This window comes from Ranitomeya variabilis, chromosome 8 (genome assembly GCF_051348905.1).
Source record: "Ranitomeya variabilis isolate aRanVar5 chromosome 8, aRanVar5.hap1, whole genome shotgun sequence".
NCBI classification, from domain to species: domain Eukaryota; kingdom Metazoa; phylum Chordata; class Amphibia; order Anura; family Dendrobatidae; genus Ranitomeya; species Ranitomeya variabilis.
In genome coordinates, this window is record NC_135239.1 from 175441252 (window position 1) to 175467728 (window position 26477).

Here is a 26477-nt window from a genome sequence, read left to right on the forward strand (position 1 = left end):
AGACCTAATGCACTGAAAGTCATATACTTGTAAGATACTGTAACACGTACAGGTAGAAAGGCAGGATTATAGAACACTCCGAAAAACGCACTACTATTACATAGCACAGTACTGCGTTCTATTAGAAATAATTGTGCATACCTAAAATAGGCTAAATTCTCAATTAACGCTGTATATGTGCCCTTAAAAGAATGAAGAGAGCTCTTTATTTGTGAATAGGGTAAAATGTAACAATCTAATTGCTGTTTAATATCTCCCTTCTTGTCCCAGCCTCCCTCCTCTTTGGCAGGTCTGTTCCTGTACAGATTTAGGGAGAGAGCTGTCAGTTTAAGGAAATGAGGAGTGGAGAAGCCATCGGACTCACGAACTCCTCACTGGAGCCGCATGGCCTCGGCCAGGTCTTCATACTCTGTTCTCTCTGAAACAATAGTAAAACGTGTCTGGCTGAAGTGATGGAGCTAGTGTCCGCTTCTGGCGGCATGTGTCTGCTGTCAGGTTCACCTTAACACATCTCCGCCAAAATATACAGCTCTGGGTAAAAGTTGCAGAAAGCTTTCCCATCCCCACTCCAGCTTCTATAGGCTTCTTAGGAAGCAGGTATAGGTCCCTACAGGTATATTAGCAAACTGTGTGTATTCGGAGAAGGCGCTCCGCACTTCAGATGTTGACGTCAGTGCCAGCAAGCTCACCCAAATATCAAGAATGATTATTTGTCACTGAACTTTTGTGAACTTGCGTGTGAAATAAAATAAGCATTCGCTAGCCACACGTTGGGATGTCCTCTCCTGAAGGAACCATCTCACGGTCTAAGCTGTGAGACCCGGCATCCATCTGATGAGATATCTGATTTAGAGGAACATCATGGGTTAGAGACCGGAGGAGGGAGGTCTTTTTGTAGACTTTTTTTTTTTTTTTTTTTATCTGTCTTAGGCATAACTCTTATGAAAATATGACCCATTGGGATCCAAAACTGATTAGTCTCAGATGTAAAATAGTTCATTTTTCACATTTGAATGCAGCGCAGTAGATCCAGGTTTCACCTATAATAGTTTTCTTGTAAATATTGAAGTAAGGGACACCTTTGTGAACAATGAAGAATCCTGCAGACAACATGTATGGTGTAAATTATCAGTAGTTACATGACTTTCTTTCTGTCTTCCAGGAAGAAGTGTTTCCATACCCAGAGATCAGTAATGATGAGTTGGAGGAGATCAATCAACTCGTAGGACCGGTGGAGAAGTTCTTCAGTGAGGAAGGTGAGATGATGATGATGATGATGATGATCTCTGTAGTATTACAAAGCATTTCTAGCAAAAATATAAGATCGCCTTAAACCGTTGTATTGTTTTTTGTCCAAACCATTTCTGCCACTACTACTAGATTCAGAGAGGTGGCCGTGTGTGTTGATATCCATGTATTTATTATGGTGTATTGATGTCCTGTTCTGGTGGATCTGAGCCGTCCTTATATGACAAGGATAGCTGCCATGTAATATTACATTTCCGCCGTGGAGCAAAGCTTCGCAGCTGCACATTGCAAGGATTTGCCTGTGATAAGACAACCCCAAATGACAGAAATACCGATGTAATGAATTCCGTGCCTCTCATTCATTTTTTTTTTACATTTATTGTAGTTAAATATATTTTGCTTCTTGCAGTTGATTCTAAAGCAATAGATCAGAATGCTAAAATCCCTCCCGAAACACTGGACGGATTGAAAGACCTTGGACTGTTTGGCATGCAAATTCCTGAGGAGTACGGTAAGTGCCTTTTTCACTGGCTTCTGTGTGCAGCTCCTAGAGTGGGTTTCTTCGTTCATCATACAACGCTGGTTAAGAAAGGGGGAGTGATAGATGCATTATCAAGATTTGTCTCGGGACTTAATGTAATTTCTATCCTCACTTTGTACATTTCACACAGCGTCCCACCTATAGGACCCACACTCAAAAATGGGATCCCCTGATCCCCTTTTCTGACTGGTGCCCGACCATAGTCCTCTCTCCGTTCTCTGATATAGAAATTCAGTATACAGCCCATTACAGAGGTGGATGCGGGGCCCAGAGACTGGATAAGCGGCTGTCAGATATTTATGGTATATACATGTATCATAGCTGTAGGAAAAGACCTGGACCACACATACAACATGTATACATTGGTGTTTGGCAGGCTTTACGTAAACTCTGCTCCTTTTAGTTCTGAGATGTTCCCAGATTTTTCTGCCTTGTTTCTGAAGAATCAGGACCGTTGCGACAAATTGGTGGCTGTTGGTGATTGTACATTCCTCATTTCTGACTCTTATAACCTGACCCCTCAGTGCTTGTTCTCTCCCACCCGGTATATACCTCTCATTCATTATTGATGAACGCTCTCGTAGGCAGCATGCTCACCCCTCATATTACACTGTGTTTATCCTAGTACATTTACAAAGGGCAAAGCAAAAGACACGTTCAGTGATAAGTAGTGAAGCTGTATGAGGCCTCTTGTACTGAAAGGTTTCTTTGACCTGTGGCTGTTTTCTCTGCAATGATTCATGCAGGAGGCCTGGGGTTATCCAACACCATGTATGCTCGGCTGGGAGAGATCACGTCTCTAGACGGAGCAATAGCTGTAACTCTGGCTGCTCACCAAGCCATAGGGCTAAAGGTAAGACATCCTATATTACCACGTCCGTGAATATGTGTTGTGGGGTCTTATATTCTGCCTTGGAAATAAGGAGACTGACCAGAATTTGCATTTTTCTCCTACGCCTCATTGGGGGACACAGGACCATGGGTGTATGCTGCTGCCACTAGGAGGACACTAAGTAGACAGAAAAGTTAACTCCTCCTCTGCAGTATACACCCCTTCACTGGATACAATTTCAACCAGTTCTTGCTTAGTGTCTTAGGAGGCACTTGGGTCTTTTTCCCAGACCCCAACTTTATTTATTTTGATTTTTAATTTTTTAAATTTTATGTAAATTTTTTATTTAACGGAGTGAAGGGGGCGACGGGTCCTTTTTTCATAGGGTCCGCTCTCCCCCGAACCAACAACAGGCGAGCACGGCGAGTATACCTCCCCGTCCCTCTCCTGCGACGTATGGCGCACGAAAAGTTTGCGCCAGGGCAACGGTTCCTATACGGTCCCGCTTTCCCCCAATCCCCTCCAGGACCCTGCATTACAGCAATGTAATTTGGAGAAGAATGCAGTCCGGAGGGGATGTTGTGCCGCAGCCCCCTCTGTTACTGCAGCGATGCATCAGGGGCCTCTCCATCCCCATCCAGGGTGCATGGATTGAGTGCACATCCTCACAGAAGCGTCCGCAGGCCTGTGAGAACCGGGACAAGGCGGCTGTAAGTACCTTCAGGGGACCCCCCCCTGCTCCCCCTTAGCGGTAGCGTTCCGGTCCGGGTCCCCAGGGAGAGGCACCGCCGACCGGGGGTCGGTGGTGCTCGGCGGCGCTACGTCGCGGCCGCCGCCGCACATCGTCGGCAGGCCCTAAAATTTAGTCCCCGGCTTCTTCAGCCGGAGTAGGCCGCAGGGGAAAAATCTCCTCCCACGGCCGTAGCTCCGCCCCCTACACCGGCGCTTCTCGTCTGGGACTAGAAGCGCTCTCCAAATCTCGGGGGCCATATTCTCACCCTCTCCCTGTACGGAGACCACGCTTCTGCAGCGCTCCAAGGAGAATTCCTGGAAAAGAACCGCCAATCTCTCTCTGGGGACACAGAAAGGACCGTGGGTAAGCTGCTTCAAGAAAGCTTAACCCCTTCTCTGCGCATACTGCCCGCTCTGTCCCCAAGGCACTATGTCTCAATCCAAGGAGACAAAAAAGGGTAACAAGAAGCACACAGTGTTTTTCACTGTATGTGCCACTTGCAATGCGGCCCTGCCCCGAGCCCACACTAGCCCTTTGTGTGTAGACTGCGTCTCACCCTCTGTGCAGCCGCCCCTTGCCGACGCCGGTACCGTCGCCGACGCCGCTCCCGTCGACCCGGTAGAGCCTAGCCCCCCTGAGTGGGCAACCTCTCTGTCACGATCTGTGGCTTCCCTAGCCAGGGCAATTGATTCCCTCCGGGGCCCCCCTCCAGGTCGGACCATGGAGGATTCAGACGACGGTATGGATTCGTCTACAAGCAGGGGGCGTATCCGGTCACTTTCTACCCGGGGCTCGAAAAAACGTGTTCACGTTTCATCCCCTGACCATGAGCTAGCAGGCCCTTCAGTACCTGCAAGCTCCGCTTCCAGGTCCCCTTCCCCAAACTCGGATGACTCTGAATATGAGTCCGACATTTCCTACGTTCAGGACCCCCCTCCTCCCAGGAGTCTCTCGACTCTCTCATTGAGGCGGTAAACCAGACCCTGAAGGTGACTGAGGATGCCGTATCGGAACCCGAACACGTGGTATCTTTCAAAAGAACTAAACGTGTTAAAAAGGTTTTTGTCACTCACCCTCACTTTAAAGAGATTGTACAAAAACATAGGGATCGCCCAGATAAACGTTTCATAGGACAAAAGTCCATCGAGGCCAAATACCCTTTTTCTCGGGAATTAGTCAAAGACTGGCTACAGTCTCCCTCGGTGGACCCTGCTGTGTCACACCTCGCGTCCAAGACCATCCTGTCTCTTTCGGACGGTTCTTCCGTTAAGAATCCCTCCGATCGCCAGATTGATTATCTGGCTCGTTCCGCCTTTGAGGCCACAGGAGCGTCTCTCTTTCCATCCTTCGCCGCCTCCTGGGTGGCTAAGGCTATGGTCTCTTGGACTGAGACTCTTTCCTCTAACATCCAAACCAGTGATTTACCTCCAGAAGCCAGCATCCTGGTTAACCAGATAGCGCAGGCCGGAGACTTCATAGTCAACGCCTCTATGGACGCAGCTAATTGCGCTGCACAGGCAGCCGCCAATGCAATCTCCATCAGGAGAGCCCTGTGGCTCAGGGATTGGCGAGCAGATTCGGCTTCTAAACGCTCTCTAACAGCCCTGCCTTACCAAGCTGGTCGGTTATTTGGAGAAAAATTGGACCAAATGATCTCGGATGCTACAGGAGGGAAAAGTAAATTTCTCCCCCAGCAAAAGCCTACCCGGCCCTTTCGGTACCAGCAGCAACCTCCATTTCGGCCGTTTCGGCCCAATACCAACTGGTCTTCCTCATCTCCTACCCCCGCATCAGGACGAGGTTCGCGCGGTGGCCGAGGCACCCAGGTCTCTTACAGACCTAATCGTAACTGGAGACCCAGGCCTAAACCTCCCGGATCTAAGGGATCCGCATCCCAGGGATCCTCCGCCCAATGACTCCTTGCACCATCCGGTGGACTCCGACAAAGTAGGCGGACATCTACTTTTGTTCCATCAAACCTGGCTCTCAGTCGTTTCCGACGAGTGGGTCAGAGATCTGGTGTCCACCGGATACAAAATAGAATTTTCCTCCCTCCCCCCTACACGCTTCTTCCAATCTTGCCCTCAAAGGTCAAAGGCCACAGCGTTTCTTCAGGCAATACGGGCACTACAAAGGGACGGAGTCATCATTCCGGTCCCCCTAAAACAAAGATTCAAGGGTTTCTATTCGAATCTGTTCGTGGTCCCAAAGAAGGACGGATCACTTCGTCCGATCCTAGACCTGAAGCTACTAAACAGATTCATAAAAATCAGACACTTCAGGATGGAATCCCTCCGTTCTGTGGTCGCGTCTATGGAAAAGGGAGAATTCCTGGCATCCATAGACATCAAGGATGCCTACCTGCATATACCGATTTTCCCTCCGCATCAGCAGTTCCTTCGCTTCGCCTTTTGCGGGGAACACTTCCAATTTGTGGCCTTGCCCTTCGGTCTCGCCACCGCCCCCAGAGTTTTTACGAAGGTCATGGCGGCTGCCATGGCCATTCTTCATTCCAGGGGAGTGGTGGTAATTCCGTACTTGGACGACCTACTGATAAAGGGTCCTTCCTACCCGGCGTGCGAAGAGTCCGTCGTTCTCACGGTGGATACTCTTTCTCGTCTGGGATGGAAGATAAATTTCGAAAAATCTTCTCCAATTCCGGCTCAACAAATCTCCTTCCTGGGGATGATACTAGACACTTCCCGCGGTCTGGTCATACTCCCTCAAGACAAGGTTTTGGCCTTGCAGCAGGGAGCCCAGCGTCTTTCTCGCCCAGTATCCCACTCCATTCGCGCCAGCATGCGAGTTCTCGGGCAGATGGTAGCGGCCATGGAAGCGGTCCCATTTGCGCAGTTTCACCTCCGTCCCCTGCAACATGCACTATTGTCGGCTTGGGACGGCAACCCGTCCTCCCTCGATCGCCGATTCATCCTGTCCCCTCGGGTCAGGAAGACCCTAAGGTGGTGGACGCTGAAGTCCTCCCTAACTCAGGGAAGGTCCTTTCTCCCAGTACGGTGGCTGGTGGTGACCACCGATGCCAGTCTCATAGGCTGGGGAGCGGTCTTCAACCATCACACAGCCCAGGGGCGGTGGTCCGCTCAAGAGTCTCGCCTTGCCATCAACATCCTCGAGATTCGAGCTATCAGGCTAGCATTGTACCAGTTTCACCGTCTTCTGGCAGGTCATCCAGTCAGAATCCAGTCCGACAACGCCACGGCCGTGGCGTATATCAACCGTCAGGGCGGAACCCGCAGCAGGACGGCCATGCTCGAGGTGTCTCACATCCTCCTTTGGGCGGAGTCGAACCATTCGACCATCTCGGCGATCCACATTCCAGGTGTGGAAAATTGGGCGGCGGACTTCCTCAGCCGCCAGGGCATCGCCTCCGGAGAGTGGTCCCTCCACCCGGAGGTCTTCCAGCAAATTTGCCATCGCTGGGGGACCCCGGATGTGGATCTCATGGCTTCCAGGATGAACAACAAGGTTCCTCAGTTCCTTGCTCGGTCCCTCGACCCACGGGCCCTCGGAGTAGACGCCCTGGTCCTGCCTTGGCGCCAATTCCGACTCCCGTACATTTTTCCTCCTCTTCCCCTACTACCGAGGGTCATCAAAAAGATCAGGACAGAGGGGGGTACCAGTGATTCTCGTCGCGCCAGACTGGCCGCGTCGGGCATGGTACGCCGAAATGGTTCAGCTGGTAACCGACGTCCCTTGGCGTCTTCCAGATCGCGCGGATCTTCTTTCACAGGGCCCAATTTACCATCAGAACTCAAGGGCCCTATCTTTGACGGCCTGGCTGTTGAGTCCTGGATTCTAGGCCAAGCGGGTTTCTCTCCCAGGGTGTCCTCCACCATGATCAGAGCTAGGAAACCTGTTTCCATGCGTAGTTATCACCGTACCTGGCGAATTTTTTTCTCATGGTGCGAGGCACAGGGACGGTCTCCTCTAGTATTTTCTGTTCCTTCCATACTGGAGTTTCTTCAGTCCGGACTAGAGTCGGGACTTGCCCTTAGCTCCCTAAAGGGTCAGGTTTCGGCATTGTCAGTTCTTTTCCAGCGGAAGATTGCCAATAGGTTGCCGGTGAAAACTTTTTTCCAGGGAGTCTCCCGTGTGGCGCCTCCCTACAAGTCACCCTTAGATCCGTGGGATCTCAACTTAGTTCTCGGAGCACTTCAGGAGGCTCCCTTCGAACCGCTGCAGGACGTTTCCTTAACCTTCCTTTTTTGGAAGGTAGTCTTCCTGGTAGCCGTCACGTCCATCAGACGGGTCTCGGAGTTGGCTGCGCTCTCCTGCCGCCCTCCCTTTCTAATTTTTCATCCGGACAAGGCGGTATTGAGGACCTCTCCCACCTTTTTGCCCAAGGTCGTCTCCTCTTTCCACCTCAATGAGGAGATTGTTTTACCTTCGTTCTGCCCGACACCTGTCCATCGCATCGAGAAGGCTCTACACACTCTTGATGTGGTGAGAGCTCTTCGTCGGTACGTCTCGAGGACGGCTCCCTTTCGTACGTCAGACGTCCTGTTCGTACTTCCAGAGGGGCCCAGGAGGGGTTCTCCTGCTTCAAAAGCCACTCTGGCAAAATGGATTCGGTCAGCCATTCAAGAATCTTATCGTGTCAGGGGTGTGCCTATCCCAGCTGGGATCAAGGCTCATTCTACTCGGTCGGTGGGCGCCTCGTGGGCCATTCGGCATCAGGCGTCGGCACAGCAGGTCTGCAAGGCTGCGACGTGGTCCAGTTTGCACACTTTTACCAAGCATTACCACATTCATTCTATTTCTTCTGCAGACGCCGCCCTTGGCAGGCGCATTCTGCAAGCGGCAGTTCCTTAAGCCGTAAGCCAGTGGTACATGGGGTATTAGCATATTGCTCCCCACCCAGGGACTGCTTTTGTACGTCCCATGGTCCTGTGTCCCCCAATGAGGCATAGGAGAAAAGGAGATTTTTGTTTACTTACCGTAAAATCTTTTTCTCCGAGCCACTCATTGGGGGACACAGCACCCACCCTGTTAGCCTGTTTTGGCTTGTTGTTACTTCTTTGGTTTTGACATAGTTGTCTTTGTTCATGCTCCTACTGCTTTACTACCGAACTGGTTGAAATTGTATCCAGTGAAGGGGTGTATACTGCAGAGGAGGAGTTAACTTTTCTGTCTACTTAGTGTCCTCCTAGTGGCAGCAAGCATACACCCATGGTCCTGTGTCCCCCAATGAGTGGCTCGGAGAAAAAGATTTTACGGTAAGTAAACAAAAATCTCCTTATTTGCATGTTGATTTCTACATTTGAGTTAAATTATAATTCTTTTAGCGCATTTTTACCCAACTTGTCACATGTTCCTCTCGGTCTCCTGCTTGTGCTGATGGTGCTGCGCGGTAGCCACAGTAGGAAAGTCCATTCACTTCCCCCAAAAAAAACCCACCTAGTGTATTTAAGAAAATTGTTTCTGATGGAAAGCACACTGCAGTGCCAGATTGGTCAGATGACGGATACCTGTGTCTGGTATTCATGGCTTTAATAGAAAAGTGAATAATGCATGCCGCACTGTTCTCCTTGTCAAGTCAGACTAAAGAAGGCTCCATACAGCTATAATGAGGCCTAAGGCTAAGTTCACACTAGGTGATTTTTGCAGCATTTTTTAATGAAAATTTTCATCAGCGTTTTACAGTACCAGCAAAGTCTGAGGTTTCAGAAATGTTATGCACACACATTGTTTATTTTTGTCTTCGGGATTTTGCGCTTTGCATGTTTTTTTGCACAATGGAGCATATCCCTTCTTTCAGTGTTTTTCACCCAAAAACGCAGGTATTAGGTTTTGCTGCATTTTTTTTGTGCCAAAACCTTCTCAGTCATAGTGCTGGACTAGTTACAGCGTGCTGCGCCATTTTGTCCGGTATTTTAGGCCAAATTTGTGACTGGTCCTCCAATGTGAAAAGAACCCTAGTCATGGGAACAGGTCTGAGTCCAGCTGTCCATGTTGTGTTATAGATTAGAAATCTGGTTTCCATGGTCAATTTCTCAAATTTTTTATTTTTATGTTCTGCATTAAAGTTAAAGAGCCCCTCATAGTGAATGAACGGGCCGCGTTTCCATCAGCCTTTAGTTGCGCTGTTTTAATCGCGAGTGATCATTTGCCGGTTCTGGAGCCTCGGCTTACCACATTAGCACGCTGGGATTGTTAGGAGAAGCTCGATGTCCCCAATGTATTACATTGTTCATAATGGGGAAATCCAATCTGCGAGTGCAGCGCAGGCCTAATGATAATGACTGCCGTGCCCTTCAGGCCTGTCTTGGATGGAGGGAGTCGTAGCTTTCCCTGCCTGTGTCTGGCGTCCGCTCCGCCATTCATGTGTTGGGGATACGATGATGGGTTGTTAGTTATTTCCGAAATGTGATATTTCTCTCGCTTGTCTCCCCTAATAACACGGACACTTGATTTTATTATGATTGGTTGAGGGACGGGAGATTATCCCGGGCGAAGATTTGTAGACCTACTCCTGCTTTATTGTCATTTCTTCAGGGAATACTGATTGCCGGTAATGATGAGCAAAAAGCAAAATATCTGCCGAAGCTGGCATCAGGAGAACACATTGCCGCATTTTGTCTCACGGAGCCTGGAAGGTAAAAAAAAAAAGCTCTTTGCTTTTATGGTTTTTTATTTTTTTGCTTTTTTTTCCCCTTGTATTTGCTCTATTTTGGATGTTTGATCACAAAGTAAGAAAGAAGCTGATTATATGGCACAAAGTATAGGATATTAAGTATGTGATAAGTGCATAGCTTTGACATATTTGCTTTGCGTGTAGCGGGCAATCAATAGATGCACATTGCTTCCCAAACAATGTCCTAGGTAACCCCTTTCCAATGCATAAATGTAGTTTTGTATCATTATGTCTGGATGTTTTTGACTTGTATCTTTAATTTTTCCACACTTTTCCCCTTTGTAGACTTTATCCATAATTATAATTTGTCTCTGAGCTAGTGTACTGTATAGGGGCGGACACAGACATTAGAAGATCCCAGTTCACAAACAATATACAGGTCCTTTGCAGTCCAATAACTCATCATAATGCTCAATTCCACCTGCTTTGGTGGTGCTAGTGGCCCCTTACCTCTTGGGCCTCTTACCTTGCACCAATGGTATGTCCGCCGCTGACACTGTAGACACAGACTCCAGGGATTCTCGCTCTCCTCTATCTATGTGGAACGCCGTTTGAAGCCACAGCTGCATTTATACAGTGGTGTAATAGTGAATCCATGCACTGGGGTGAGAGAAAACACTTACTAAAAAGCAGAAACGGCACCATATGCTTCTCACCTTTTCATACACTTCCATCGGCAGCTGTAATCTGATCCCTCAGTGAGCAAAGAGCCCATCTTGAACAAATTAAATTATAACCTCCATGGTGAATGATTCAGGATGCGGGGGAGAGGAAGAAGTGGCTCATAAATGGAGAAAAAAGGCATAGTTCTCTGATGGGATCAATTACAGCTTCTTATATTCACTTGTACTATTGATTTATGCAAATTGTGTAGACGTGACCATTTAAATCTGAATCGAAATTCGCCACTTGTTTATTTTGATGTAAAATCTGCAACACAAATTTTTGTATGTGTGAATTTACCTTTTAAAAAAGATGAAGTTATTTACCGTATATGCTCGAGTATAAGCCGAGACCCCTAATTTTGCCACAAAAAACTGGGAAAACGTATTGACTCGAGTATAAGCCTAGGGTAGGAAATGCAGCAGCTACCGGTAAATGTTAAAAATAAAAATAGATACCAATAAAAGTAAAATTAATTGAGACATCAGTAGGTTAAGTGTTTTTGAATATTCATATTGAATCAGGAGCCCCATATAATGCTCCATACAGTTCATGATGGGCCCCATAAGATGCTCCATACAGATATTTGCCCCATATGCTGTTGCTGCGATTAAAACAATAAAAAAATCACACACTCACCTCTCAGGCCCCCGGCACTTGCTATACTCGCCTTTCCCGTTCCACCGACGGCCGCCGCTGTGTCTTCCCCATCCTGTGCACTGACTGCTCAGGCAGAGGGCGGCGCGCACTAATTGCGTCATCGCGCCCTCTGACCAGAGTGTCACTGCAGAGGACGCAGCGGCGCCGACGGTGGAACGGGGAGCAGGTGAATATCGCGCACTGAGTTATACTCTCCAGCTCCTGGCGCCGGATGCAGGTCTGTTCCCCGGCGCCGGCAGCTTCTTCCTGTAGTGAGCGGTCACATGGTACCGCACATTACGTAATGAATTTGCGGCTCCACCCCTATGGGAGTGGAGCCGGGTCCATATTCATTACTGTAATGAGCGGTACCATGTGACCGCTCACTACAGGAAGAAGCTGCCGGGGAACCAGGGACCGCGCCAGGAGCAGGTGAGTATGATTACACAGCTGCTGCTCCACCTCCCCTGCCGACCCCTGGGTATGACTCGAGTATAAGCCGAGAGGGGCAATTTCAGCCTAAAAAAATGGGCTGAAATTCTCGGCTTATACTCTAGTATATACGGTAAATAAAAAACCTATGTAATTTTCTCTTAGATTTTGCTATTTTGTTTGTCTCCTACATGCAAAGCCAACAGAATTTGTCAGTTTACATCCCATTTACCATTATTACTTTACACAAAAAATGTAAATGTTTTATTTCTATAGAACACATTATCATATCTATAAAGTGTGCAGCACCAAAACCCCAAAAATCTGTAGACTTGGGCCACCCGATTTAGATGTTAAAGCCTCTACATATAAAATATATTATTAAAGTATTGCCGGATGTTGGTGTCTGGTCTATAATGTCTGGAGACTTTTTTTTCTTCTTTTAAAATGCTTTTATAACAGTGGGCGCTTGAGTGGCCCATCTGGAATGGTGCATGTAATGTAGGACTTTCTCAACCCCAGATGGGTGCGCTTCAGAGGTCTGGGAGAGTACCAGTTATGCCTCAAGGTCAAACATATGTTACAAACCATCTTTGCCTTTTTTTTAATAAAGTAAATAAACTTATTATTATTATTATTGATCAACCTTTGCCAAGTTATGAATCGGTTGTATTCTTCATTGCCCTATTTTTCTTTTATCAAAGAATATGCTGAAAATGCTGTTATAACTGCCTAGTTTATGCTCCTTTTGAAACTGCTTTGAATTGCTTTTTCAGCAAGAATCAAAATACTATTCCTAAGGCCATGTTCACACGCTGCGGTTTTTACCGCGGAACCGCCGCGATTTTGATGCTGCGGGTCCGCAGCAGTTTCCATAGCGTTTACATTAACATGTAAACCCTATGGAAACCGCAAACCGCAGTGCACATGCTGCGGGAAAAACCGCACAGAAACGCAGCGGTTTACAACCCGCAGCATGTCACTTCTTTGTGCAGAATCGCTGCGATTCTGCACCCATAGGAATGCATTGAACCGCTTACTTCCCGCATGGGGCTGTGCCCACGTTGCGGGAAGTAAGCGGATAATGTGCGGGTGTTTCCCGGGGTGGAGGAGAGGAGACTCTCCTCCAGGCCCTGGGAACCATAAAATAGTGTAAAAAAAAGAATTAAAATAAAAAATGAAGCTATACTCACCTCTCAGCGCTGCCCGCGGCCGTCCGGTCTCAGTTGCTGTGCCGAACAGGACCTGTGGTGACGTCGCGGTCACATGACCGTGATGACGCCGCGGTCACATGACCGTGACGTCACGAAGGTCCTTGTCGGCACAGCCGCTTGCAGCGCCGGGGAGATCGCGACGTCAGAGGGTGAGTATAGCCAATTTTTATTATTTTTTACATTACTATTGATGCTGCATATTGCTGCATATGCAGCATCAATAGTACAGCAGTAATCCCGCAGCGGAAACCGCGGAACAAACCGCGATAAATCTGCAGGGATAACCACAGCGGTTTTGCCCTGCAGATTTTCAATTCCGCTGCGGGATTAACCCGCAGAGGAACCCGCAGCGTGTGAACATGGCCTAAGGCCTCTCCCTATGTGAACGCCTATGCTGTCCTTCCTGTGCTCAGACAGGGAAGTGTTTTGTTTGTAAATATTGTTGTAAGTACCAATTCTTGCTACAGCAGCAGTTCAAGGTAGCTTATAAAGGAGCATATCCTAAGCAGTCAAAAGAGCACTTTCAGTATGATTTTTTGGGAGAGAAGGAAGCAAAATAAAATGATGGTGTATTACAAAGAAAATCATAGCTGTGCAATGTAGGATAACTCTGTGTGTATATGTTTGTTATATATACATAATTGGTTACTTTGATCTCCCTATTAACATTACATACTGGCACCGTGAGGCTTATGGCTTGTCCTGCATAGGCGATGTGATAAATTTTTGTTTTTAATTTTTTCCCATACCATAGTGTGTCCTATTAAAAAAGGAAATAAATAAAAAAAACCTTGAGCTCTACCTTGTACTGATGAGTGAGGCAAGAACTTCAACCATAAATCAAGGCGGTGCAATTGCTCATTAGCAGAAGTGTCACATTGCATAGCAGTATAATATAGTGATAGTTGAGGGTCTTGTGGGATCTTGGCTACTGCTTTTTGGCAAGGCAGGTGGAAGCTTATAAACAGTGAGGACCCCTTTAGTACACGTTAGTTTCAGCTTGGCCTATCCCTTCAATACTATACTTAGAGTAATGGCCGTGACACTGATCTCCAGACCAATATGCTGCTCTAGTATAAGATTGCTTTGCAATAGGTTTTCCGTTATCTCTATTTGGAAACATATAAAGTAGTATGACCATAACTGTTTATAGCTCTGATCCATGCTTGTTATTCCAACAGCAGATGAGACGTAGATTGGCATATGTTGTCATTATGAGTGCAACAGACTTTAAATCTCTGTTAATAAACAAAGTCCTAATACTAATATTTTTTCCCTGTCCAGTGGGAGTGATGCTGCTTCAATAAAATCCAGAGCCACATTAAGTGATGATGGAAAACATTACATCCTCAATGGTTCAAAGGTAAAGTTATATGGACTAATAGCCATCGACTAATGCACAGTACTGGTTAGGCTTCAAACAACAAGAGTCATGATCAATTCCAGACACATTACCTGCAATATCTGGATTCTCAATGGTTAAACTTATGATGCAGAAGTACTTATTTATGATTGATTGATGGTTATGATTTCTATTAAAGGCGATCTGTCACCCAATTGAGAATGCTAAACTGTCCATATCATGGAAGAATTGCTGCAGAGCTCAGTAAAGCATAGTCTTTATTTTGTAATTTTTCCTGTGTTCTGGAGATATTAGCTTGAAAGGTGTAGGTTATTCGTTGTTTTATTATTCAGCTTGGCGTTACCAGTGATTTGGCTGTAGGGTCGTGTACTTCTTCCCCTGCATGAGGCTAACCAATTGGAATGGGTGAAAAGAACATGCCTCGTCTCCTCACTGATCTCTGCAACTACTGTGTAAAGATACACAGCTGATTTATGTATTATTACAAACACTTTCAGATCTTGCGTCACAGCAGTCAGTGTGGGAAGTCGGAGAGCTGACAGCACCGAGATGAGAGCTGAAAGTGTTTGTAATGATACATAACTCAGCTCTGCTGTATCTCCATACAGTAACTGTATGTGTATATATGTATTATGTATTTTTTTTACTATGTCCAGCTCTGTAACCAAGTACTTATGTTTTATTGCCGTAAAGGGAAAGTTCAAAGGCCAAAATCATTTTCCTCCTAAATCCCTGTCTATTTAGTGCTATAATCTATTATTATTATCCCATTAGTTCCATGGTGCTGTACATGAGAAGGGGTTAGATTCAAAGTATAAATATAAATTAGACTAGTATAAAGGGGAGAGGGCCCTGCCCCTGCAGGCTTGCATTCTACAAGATAATGGGTAAAGTGACAGTACGCCGGGGATTGCGACAGCTCCGGTGGTGGTGATGTGGTAGCACGGTCATTACAGGTTGTATTCTTTCATAAAGAAATGGGTTTTCAAGTTTTGTCTGAAAGTTTTGAGTGTGACGGATAATCAGATGTGATGGGGGATGCTCTGGAGAAGTTTTGGAGGCAAATGGGTGAGGGACGTATAAGTGTGGAGGAGAGAAGGAGGTCTTTAAAACACCAGTGGTTACGTCTTGGAAGGTATAGGAAGATTAGTTCTGAGATATACAGAGGAGACAGATTATGGGTGGCCTTGTAGGTCAGTATTGGTAGTTTGTACTGGATATGTTGGGGAATTGGAAGCCAATGAAGGGATTCTCAGAGGGTAGAAGCTGAGGAGTAGCGTGGAGAGAGGTGAGTTAGGCAGAAGAGTTAAGGATTTTTTTTCACTTCCTGTTTGATGACACTTTGAGAATTCCAGTGCATGCTGAGATACTCATCATCAGGGCAGAAGCTGCAGTCACTGCCACAGCCCCTGCCCCCTTTCTGAAATGAAGCGTCATCAGTAACACTCGTTTCTGCGATGTACACAGTGACAGCGCTCTCTGTTGCCAACTCTGATCAGCAGCAGTGGACCAGTAACTGAGTGCAGTGGCATAATACCCAGTGTGCAGAGACCAGCGCTGCCCCCACAAATGACATCACTGGTCTCTGCACACAGAGTATTCAGACACTGCACTATGTGTTGTTGGCTCATTAGTGCTGATCTGAGCGAGCAACAGCGCGCACTGTCATTGTGCACATTGCACTGCTGCAGTGAGTAGCCCTGCCCCAGAAACAAGAGTCAGTGAGTGTTGGGAATCCCAGTGTATGAATCCCTTTGCTAAGGGATTTTCAAATAAAGAGTCCTCAAAAAGGAAATGAAAAAATTAATATAAGCAGTTTATGTAGTTGGGGAAGCATAGGGACTTTATAATGCAAGTATATAGTTTTAGATTATGGCACTAAATAGATAGGGATTTAGGATGAAAATGACACAGTGTCTGGCTTACAGCCTTTTAGTGACACTCATGCTATTAGATCAGGCGGGCTGCCCAGCACTATATGCGTGCACCCCATGAGGACAGACACCCCAGTTTACAAGGCCAACGTTAGTGCATTTATATGGGTCACTAATAGGCTAGTGGTGCATTAGTTCGGACACCTGGGCAGGTACATATCGCTGCTGCCATTTTTTTGCTGTGTGAATTTTTAGGGGGAGTTCTAATTCCTTTATTGTGGCTTTGCTTTTATAATGTGACTTCACTCTACAGATCTGGATCTCTAACGGAGGCCTGGCTGATATTTTTACTGTATTTGCAAGGACAGAAGTTGTAGATGCAGATGGAGCCACAAAGGATAAAATCTCAGCCTTTATTGTGGAGCGTGCATTCGGAGGGGTCTCTCACGGAAAGCCTGAAGATAAGCTCGGAATCCGAGGATCGAACAGTAAGAGCAATCCTCGCTCACCAGTGCAATGTCTTGGGGGTCCGATATATAAAATAATATATATTTTTTTTAACATAAACACTGTAAGTTGCAATTTTATTTACTAGAAGTCTCGCAAAAATTTGGGAAACTTTGGCGCTTTCATGACAATCTCAGCCAGCTCTGCCAAAATGGCCGCTGTTTATGTAAATAGAGCGGTGGTTCGCATGTGTGACCATCGCTCTAGTCATGATCTATAGGAACGGTGGTCACACCTGTGCACTGCATTCTCCATAGAAGTAAATGGAGCCGTGATCATACATATGTACAACTACTTGCATCACACAGGAGCCTCCATTCCCTTGATCTTTTCGTCTATCGTGTGCATAGGTGATGAAAGTCATTGCTGGCATAACCCACTTTGATGCCAAAAGTGGCATCAATAACTTCAGGTTAACTCGTTTCGAACAAGCAGAGACAATCCAGCCTTTATGATCATACTATTCCTCAATCCAAAATCTGTGCAGATTAATTTTTAATCTGATTTTAATACAACTTAGAGCTTTTTCTCATAAAACGCTCCAAAACCTCTGCATAGACTCAAAACATAACATTTTGTCTTCCTGTAGCCACCACTAGAGGGAGCTCAGTGCATACTCTGTTCTCAGTGAGCGCAATGTGGGGCCATATGTAAAAAGCTCTCATGCTCCCTCCGGTGGTGGCTTTTTGAAATAAAAACAGTTTCTCTATTGCTTTATTGGGGGAGACAGCAAACCATGGGGTGCACGCTGCTGTGACTAAGCAGTAAAAAAGGCTTACATGGCTTTTTAAGAGAAAATGTTTTCAATCCATGTCTATTTTTCATATAAATAGAAGACCTTTACGTTCAGATATGCGGTTAATATTAAATGTTGTGCAGTAAATGTGATGCGTGGTCCTCTTCTCATATGTTAAATTATCTTGTAGCCTGTGAGCTCCATTTTGAGAACACAAAGATCCCTATTGAGAACGTCATCGGTGAAGTTGGAGGAGGTTTTAAGGTGAGTTATTATTAGTATTATTTATTATTATAGCACCATTTATTACATGTGAGGAGGGGTAAACATAATAAAAACAAGTACAATAATCTTAAACAATACAAGTCACAACTGGTACAGGAGGAGAGAGGACCCTGCCCGCGAAGGTTCACAATCTACAAGTTGTCGCTACATTTAATACTCATATAGCAGCAATATATTTCTTATCAATTTCCAATTTTTGGAACTTTCCATACTCGTGAGAGTAATCGGACTATGCTCTCCTCCATCCCCCACAGTTTATCCCCACAACCCATAATGTTCTCACAACCTCTGCCCTCGTCTTAATAACTGTATTTTTCAGGTTGCCATGAATATTCTGAATAGCGGGCGCTTCAGCATGGGCAGCGCCTCAGCCGGAATCATTAAGAAGCTGATAGGTAACATGACATTTTCTTACATCGGCTTTTCCTACTGTTTGTCATGTGGTGTTTCTAATAATTGCAATGATTCTTTTTGGAAGAAGACCAAGCAGAATAAAGTATTTAAAGGGAATCTGTCGAGTGATTGATATTATCCTTAGAAACTCTCCAGCGATAATTTGCTTTGATCGGGCTCCATAGAGATCAGATTAGTCTGGCTGAGCCCTTGGCCGGCTCTTCCCAGCACTGCTGTAGGCGATTGACAGCTCTCTCCCTATGTTCACATGAATGAGAGACCTGTCAATCACCTACAGCAGTGCCGAGAAGAACAGGATGCCTTTTCTTTCTCTGAGACACCAGTGTATTTCAGAGAAGAGTATCCCCAGCTTCTATCATTTTTCCCAAGCAAAAAGTCAACAGTAATTGTCCATTGTTATATATGCGCCAACTTCTTTTCCCCAGTAGATAAGCCCATTCATCCCATAATAATTGTCAGAATCACACACCTAGAACATTTTCAGTCCATACTTGGCTGGTTTACTCGGCATATATTGAATGAACCCGCAGCGTCCTCTGAAGGGTACAAGTCGCTCATTCGCTGTTACATTATCACTAGGATTGTAGCGCTTGTTACAATTCCTGATACAAATATTCCAAATCTAACTAATAGGAGCTCATTGATCCATTTCCAACCTTGAAGGACGAGGTCACTAATCAAATCAAAGGCTTCTCCGAGTATCCTCCTATCTGTTCCCTGACACTGATGCTTTGTAGTATGGATCAGAATTGGGTCCAGAAATAATTCTCTGATAATAATAAGATTGTTGTCACCCTGACAGAAGTGTTAGTCCAATATAAGCGTAAGGTTCATCTCCTGAGATATTTTTCCATCTATTGTTTGTTCCAGAAGCAATATGTCTGTCTTCTAAGTTTGCACATAAATATCTGCAATGTCATAAAAAAAAATTTACAGCCAAAAAAATGACACATTAACTGCTGAGTATATGATAAACATAATACGGGCCTAATGGGCCAGTGTTATGGAAATATGTGGTTTTCCAATAAAGCATTTTTTATTTAAAAAAAAAAAAAAATGGCTATCGCATAATCGACTGGAAATTTACAAAAACTACAAGCCTGAGGAATACCTAGACTTTCAAAATCAGAAGTCATGTAATCTTTCAGAAAATAGCAAAAAAGTAAGTGAATGGGCCTAAAAGTCCCGCATTATGCATCGTAGGGTTAAAATGGGGCACCACTTGTGGGAGATCCAAGTATGATTTGTCAGGTGTCGTTACAAAAAAGTGTGCCCTCTGTTTCAATGATTTCTCTATCTTCTGATATGATGTAGATGACAGAGGAGAGAAAAAGGATGCCCCTGAGCCCATCGATACCTCTGCCATCCCCGGGCCCTCCTGACCCGTCCCCTGACCCAGCGTGATCCTTCTGGGAGGGGGGGCCGGGCACATGTGCAGTGTGTCCTCCCAGATATGTGTGTATGTATATACATATATATATATATATTATACACGCACACATACGTATTCTACAAACTCTCCCATTAGACAGAATGAGCTCACTGATGGATTCTCTGTTACTCTGTTAACCCCTTTTGCAACCAGCAATAGGCAGCGCAACACAGAGGTTATATAAAGTAAACGATGCAAAGATTTTAATGAAACCTAATTACAAAAAATGTTTTTATTAAAAAATAAATTAATTTTGGGAAAAACTAATGTCCCCAGTGGTGTACAACCCCTTTCAATTTAGGTCACTAAGTAATGATTATTTTCTATCGTTGGAAGAAGCTAGGGCTGTGATATTTGGGTTTCTCATGTTTGGTGTAATATTTTTTTTTCTTGTGAAGTCAAATGTTAAATTATGTGATCACATCTCACATTGTTTTATCAACCCTTTTATTTATGTGATCTAGAAATGACAGCGGAATATGCCTGTACGAGGAAACAGTTCAACAAGAAGCTCAGCGACTTTGAACTAATACAGGTAATTCCTCCTCATTATTCTGTGACCGTATTTGTGACAATATGACGACGGCAGCTGCAACCCACACTGAGTACAGTGGATCCAGTGTCTCTGGATCTAGAGCTCTATCTGTCTACATCTGCTGCACTGATCTGGGGTTGGCACAAGGCAGCTGCCTCACAAGGTCTCTAGAATAGCAGGGAAGAGAGTGAGTCTATGCGGGAACATGTGCGTCTTTAGGGCACCCATTGTACTGTCTGTCTGCTTTCTGATCTGCCTATTGCAGGCTTAGCTCTGGGGATGTCAAAAAAGAGAAATTTATTACTATTTTGCCTATGTAGAAATTGCATTATAATATATATTATGTTATATTAACGGGACGCCCAGGCTTTACACATGTCTGCAGTCTCTCAGTGACTGCAGACTTGTGAATTGTCACAGTGTGCGATGCTCACACTGTCAGGATGCCCCAGTATTGCCAGTGTGAGCTGTCTCCTAATCGGATTTTTCAGACTAGGCTAGATGTAGAGGCCATGCACATGTAGTTGGCACAAAACCACAAGTAAGCAAAGTGTATAAATGTGGTGATGTGACATCTCGGTCGCACTGGCAATGCTAGGGAATCCTGACAGTGTGTACATTGCACACTATCACAATTCAAAAAGCCTTGGAGTCAGATGAGGGGACTGCAGACTTTTATGCCTGGACAATCCCTTTTGAGTACTGTAAGTGTCTAATGTGGTAGTTACTATAATTTTCTTCTGTACCAGACAAACGACGACCCTAATGTGTTGTGTGTTACAGAAGTGAATGGACACACCTTTTTATGTTTGCTTATATTTGTAATAAATTATTTTTACTTCCCGGTAATATAGGAGAAATTTACTGTCATGGCTGAAAAGGCTTATGTAATGGAAAGCATGGCGTACCTCACAGCTGGTATGATGGACAGGCCAGGGTTTCCCGACTGCTCAGTAGAAGCTGCCATGGTTAAGGTAAGTTTAGAATATAGAAATCAAGGTACTATTCGTATGGTACGCAAAAATGACACGACAGATTCCCTTTAATGAGAGCAATGATAAATGTTTGTTCTATGATATCACCTGATTATGTATGTTGTGGAATCTTCTATCAAACGAGTTTAAAAATAATCTGCGATTACCGTAGACTATGATGATCTCTGTGGTTTCCTATGCCCAGCTGGAACCAATAACCCACTGGAGATAGGTATGGCAAATCTAATAATACAGAGGACTCTGGAAGAGCTTTTATGTTTTTATAAGCATTGATATTGAGGCTCTCATTTTTATCACGTGGTTATTTTTTGAGGGTTGTTTTAAATGCAAATTTTGAAGCAACGTTTTCCCCATAAATTAGTATGGATGAAATCTGCAAGGAAAAAATACACACCGTGTGCATGAGATTTCAGAAATCTTATTCACACTGCTGATACTAGAAAATCCTTCCATTTGTGCCCGAACTGGACTATAAAAACGTGACAAAAACGCAACGTGTGCACGTATCCGAAGTCCTTTGTATGGCTGGAGAGTTGGACACACTTAACCCCTTTACATATTAAGAAAATGGCTGTCTGGTGGAAATATGTTATAAGCCATCCACTATAGCTGCTAACTTCTTAATCAGTGGGGGGTCCGACTGCTGGGTCCCTACCGCAGACCTTTCATCCCTGTTAGAATGGAGCGTCAGTGCACGTCTGATCGCCACTGCATTCATTCTCTATGGGGCTGTAAAAAAAAAAAAAAAAAAAAAAAAGCCAATCTCAATACTCGGCATTCCCATAGTAGATAATGGAGTGGCTCTCGAGCATGCTCAGATAACACCTGATCCCAGCACGTTCGCTCATCACTAGTGATCACTGACTACTCCTTTTTAATTATTGTTTATTTTTCTGGAAACCTAAAAATACTGATAACACAAAACGGATCTTCAGATATTTTTGTTTAGCTCACAATTTCTTAATATTGATTTTAGCTTTACATTTGTGGCACCCTGATATTAAAAAAGCTACTAATAGTGATTGTTTCTTGTGTCAGGTGTTTAGCTCTGAAGGGGCATGGCAGTGTGTCAGCGAGGCGCTGCAGATCCTTGGGGGCTTGGGATACATGAAGGATTATCCATACGAACGCTATCTACGGGACAGTCGCATTCTTCTTATTTTTGAGGTGAGTGTTCTCGGGCTGCATTATTCTGCCTCTATTCATATCGGACATTTACCGCTTGAGAGCAAGACATTGTTACGTCGATGCCGGACACAGTTCTGCATTATAGGTTTTATTGTACGGTATTTAAAGAGGTAAAATAAATGGGTAAAATGGCAAAATTCTTGAAAAGACTATCAGCTGTGCAGGTACCTTTTTTGTATTTTTCTAGTATAACACTTGTTACCAAGGCCAACTCACGAGGATAGTCACATAGGCAAGGAGCGCGTGTGTGCAAGCTGGGCGCCAGGGGAGCCTGAAAACGGCTTGAGACCCCCCCTTTTATGCCGTCAATCAGTGCATGTTATGAAGTATATACAATATGTTTACATTGTGCAGCTGTAGAGTAACATTTTACACACCCTTTTTGGTTTCATTGGTCTTATAACAGTTTTTTTTGTTTTTTTGTTTTTCTGTTTGCTTAAATATTCCGCATTGTTATTGTGCACATGTAGAATATTATTATGTAATTCTATACAAAGTGTACATTGTAATTCTGAATGTATCCTTGGTTTCAGGGCACTAATGAAATCCTGCGGATGTACATTGCCCTCACAGGGATGCAGTATGCAGGAAAGATTCTAACTGGGAAAATAAAGTAAGTGAAATAATAGTGATTCTCTCAATCAGCAAATACTCAGCTTGATTTCAGCAGACAGCCTTTATCCATTGGGTAGGTGATAACCAGGGATGAGCAGACCCATGGAGGTTTGGTTCAGGTACCAGAACTGTGCCCAAACCCCATAGAAGTCAATGGGGACCCGAACTTTACAGCTGGAAGCTCTCACGCTCTTTTTCTTTCTCACACTTTTTTTTCTTTCTATCTGTCTTTTTCTTTTTTTTTTTTCCTTCTTACTTTTTCCCTGTCTTTCTCTTGTTCTTTTTCTCTTTCTCTTTCTTTCTCTCTCTCTCTCTCTTTTTTTTAGGCTCTGTGCAGCACAGTTGTTTTGATGCTGCCAATGCTCGCTGTGAGAGCAATAAGGCTGTGTGAACACGTTGCAGATTTTTCACGTTTTTTTTCGCTATAAAAACGCGAAAAAAACGCATACATTATGCATCCCATCATTTAGAATGCATTCCGCAATTTTTGTGCACATGATGCTGTTTTTTTTTTCTGCGAAAAAAACGCATCGTGGTAAAAAAAGCAGCATGTTCATTAATTTTGCAGATTTTTTGCGGATTTCCCACTATATTATTGCATTGGGAAACTCCGGAAAAATCTGCAAAAAAACCGCGGTAAAAACGCGAGAAAAACACTCAAAAAACGCATGCAGATTTCTTGCAGAAAATGTCCGGTTTTGCTCAGGAAATTTCTGCAAGAAATGCTGAACATGTGCACATAGCCTTACTATGCAGTTTTTAAAGATCAGAAAATCCCTGTACAGACTCCTGCAGACATCCGTTGTCCGCAATGCACGGCCTGGCTGTATCCTGACCTAAAAATGACACCTACCTAGCAATACATGAAGCTGTCGTGCTCCGGCCTGGAGACCTGCGGCCGGGCCGTGCATTAGCGGTCTGTAGTTGGTGCGATTTGTACAGATCTCTGAATGAGCCCTAAGTAGAATTTGTGCGCAGTCAGTAATATGGATCATACTACAATCCTGCCTGCAGGCTTCCTATGTGACGTGTATAATGCCAGTGGTCTCCTTTTTATCAGGGAGTTAAGGAAGGGGAATCTTTCCATCGCCTTGGAACTTATCGGCAAAAAATTGGGCAGCACTGTCGGGAGGAAAATCAATTTAGGGTTAACTGGAAAAGATGGAGTCGTGCACCCAAGCCTTGAAGTAAGTGATTCATCATATAAAGAGTTTTTACCACCATAATAAAACTTTCATTTATTACAACAAAACAAAATTACCGAACCCAACGTTCACGTTACAAATGTGCATTTTGTCTGCAATAAAGTGAATAATTGTGCAAATGTCAAAGATTAGAAAACAGATTCCTCAAAGAAAAAGTTTATTTTTTAATTTTTTTTCTCCATAAACCCAACAAAAGTGCTCACTAATGACCACAAATTGGACATGTGCATAGTCCTCTCGAGAACTCTTCATGTTAGTATTCGTCATAGCAATACAAGACACCATTATTCAGAAAAAATGGCAAAACGTCCTCATTCTATGCATTTTCCTTTGCTGTTCATGGGGTTATGCAGCGCCCCTAAATTTCATTGGTTGTTGAGATGCTAGCGCATCCAAGGCGAGAGCGTGGAAAGTGGCAGTCAGATGCCCGGCTGGTATCGTGCACATGTCCCATTCTGGTTATGGAGACACATGGATGGAGCCTGCCGTGTGCCCAATGGTGCCTGATGGAGCCTGCCGTGTGCCTGATGGTGCCTTCCGTGTGCCCAATGGAGCCTGCCGTGTGCCCGATGGAGCCTGCCGTGTGCCCTATGGTGCTTGCCGTGTGCCCAATGGTGCCTGCCGTGTGCCCGATGGAGCCTGCCGTGTGCCCGATGGAGCCTGCCATGTGCCCGATGGCGTCTGCCGTGTGCCCGATGGAGCCTGCCGTGTGCCCGATGGAGCCTGCCGTGTGCCCGATGGAGCCTGCCGTGTGCCCAATGGTTCCCTCTGTGTATCTCAATGCCTGATGCATTAATAACAGGCTCTATACAAACTCTTTGATTTATTTCTTCTCTGACCATTTTGGATGAGAGCTGAGATATCAATAACTATGAATATTCACTTATTAAATTGACAGGAAAGTACAAAGAAACTGGAGGAGAATACGTATTATTTTGCCAGTGCTGTGGAAAGTCTGTTGTACAGGTTTGGAAAGGTAAGAGCTTGATTCCCCTGTCCCTGTATTTCGTGGTTGATGGTGGACGCTGATCTGACTTACCTTTTACAAGGCCTTGTTCACACATGAGGGTTTTGGTTAGTATTTCATTAATATGTGCATGCTAAAGCCACAGGTCATTTTAAGGACTCGTGCATACCCCTTTATTTTTGGTCTGAGTGTTATCCATTAAAAAATGGATCTCACTCTGTCCAGTGTTATTCAATGTCCCAGTGCAGGTAACAGATTTTTTTTTTCACTGGTTGAATCTGCATATGAAAAAAAATTGCAGCATGCAGGATTTTCCTCCTAAAATCAGATGAGATTCACCCATTCATGTCTACGGGTGTGCAAAAAAAAATGAAATCCATAAGGAACTGCAGCATAGCATCCGTTTTTTATAGATACATTGTGATTCTGCAAAATAGGAAACTGTAATTGGTTTTGTAAATGATTACTAGCTGCGGAGTAAAAAACGGATTGTATACGGACTACACATAGATGACAAGTGAGAAAAAATCGTCACGCGTTTCTGTATGAAAACAAGACCAATTTTTAGATACTGCTGTGTGAACCTACGCTTAAACAAAGAAAAGGTGTGATCCTTTCATTTATAGTTTTTCTCTGTAGTTTTTACTTCTGATTTTGGTTTACAAATGCTGAAGTACTAACTAAAAAGCGAAAAAATACAAGTGATCTCCTACAGGTAACCTGGGGATCTGGCTACTAAGCCCCTGGACACTCAAGAACATATCAGCGGGTCACATTCTCGGCTTCCACTCCATTTATTATCCATGGGACTGCTGATTACTGTTCTTAGCAATTTCCAGCAGTCCCATAGACAATGAGTGCAGATCGAGCGAGTGCTCTTGCCGTAAATTCGTTATAGGACTGCAGACCCCCAGATCTACAAATCTTTGGTGGTCCCAGCAGTTGATTCCCCAGTGATCAGCATGTTGTTACTTACCCTCTGGGTAGTAGATTTTCTCTTTTTTCCCTTTAGGAATATCCCTGTAAAGGGAACCTGTCGCAGGTTTTTGCTTTCTAATCTGAGAGCAGCATAATGTAGGGGCAAAGACCTTGATTCCAGCAATGTTTGGCTGTTGCAATACAAAGTGTTTTATCAGCAGGAGATTATTGCTAGATGACTAGATGTTGTATGCCTCATAGTCCTCCTGCCCACACCACTGATTGGCAACTTTGACATTGTACACAGAAAGCTGCCAGTCGGTGTGGGCAGGGTTATACACAGATCAGCATTCAGAGCTCTGCTACATCTGCAGCAGAAAAAATGGTGGTTCTTAGTGACACATCACAGGAGTCAGGGTCTCTGTCCCTACATCATGCTGCTGTCAGATTACATGGCAAAAGCCTCCTGAATGTGTCTCTTTAAGTAAT

The 26477-nt window shown here is 44.7% G+C and overlaps 1 protein-coding gene across 1 annotated transcript in view; it reads left to right on the top strand.

Moving 5' to 3' along the window:
- The window catches only part of ACAD9 (acyl-CoA dehydrogenase family member 9), a 39468-nt gene that overhangs the window by 5518 nt on the left and 7473 nt on the right, over positions 1-26477 (top strand). The window contains exons 2-15 of the mRNA XM_077277979.1: positions 1163-1256; positions 1658-1759; positions 2536-2642; positions 9868-9968; positions 14239-14317; positions 16505-16679; positions 17625-17698; positions 18039-18114; positions 20030-20100; positions 20955-21074; positions 22134-22262; positions 22817-22896; positions 23959-24085; positions 25002-25079. Of these exons, the coding sequence (XP_077134094.1) occupies positions 1163-1256; positions 1658-1759; positions 2536-2642; positions 9868-9968; positions 14239-14317; positions 16505-16679; positions 17625-17698; positions 18039-18114; positions 20030-20100; positions 20955-21074; positions 22134-22262; positions 22817-22896; positions 23959-24085; positions 25002-25079 (1413 nt within the window). The remainder of the gene's footprint in view (positions 1-1162; positions 1257-1657; positions 1760-2535; positions 2643-9867; positions 9969-14238; positions 14318-16504; positions 16680-17624; positions 17699-18038; positions 18115-20029; positions 20101-20954; positions 21075-22133; positions 22263-22816; positions 22897-23958; positions 24086-25001; positions 25080-26477) is intronic.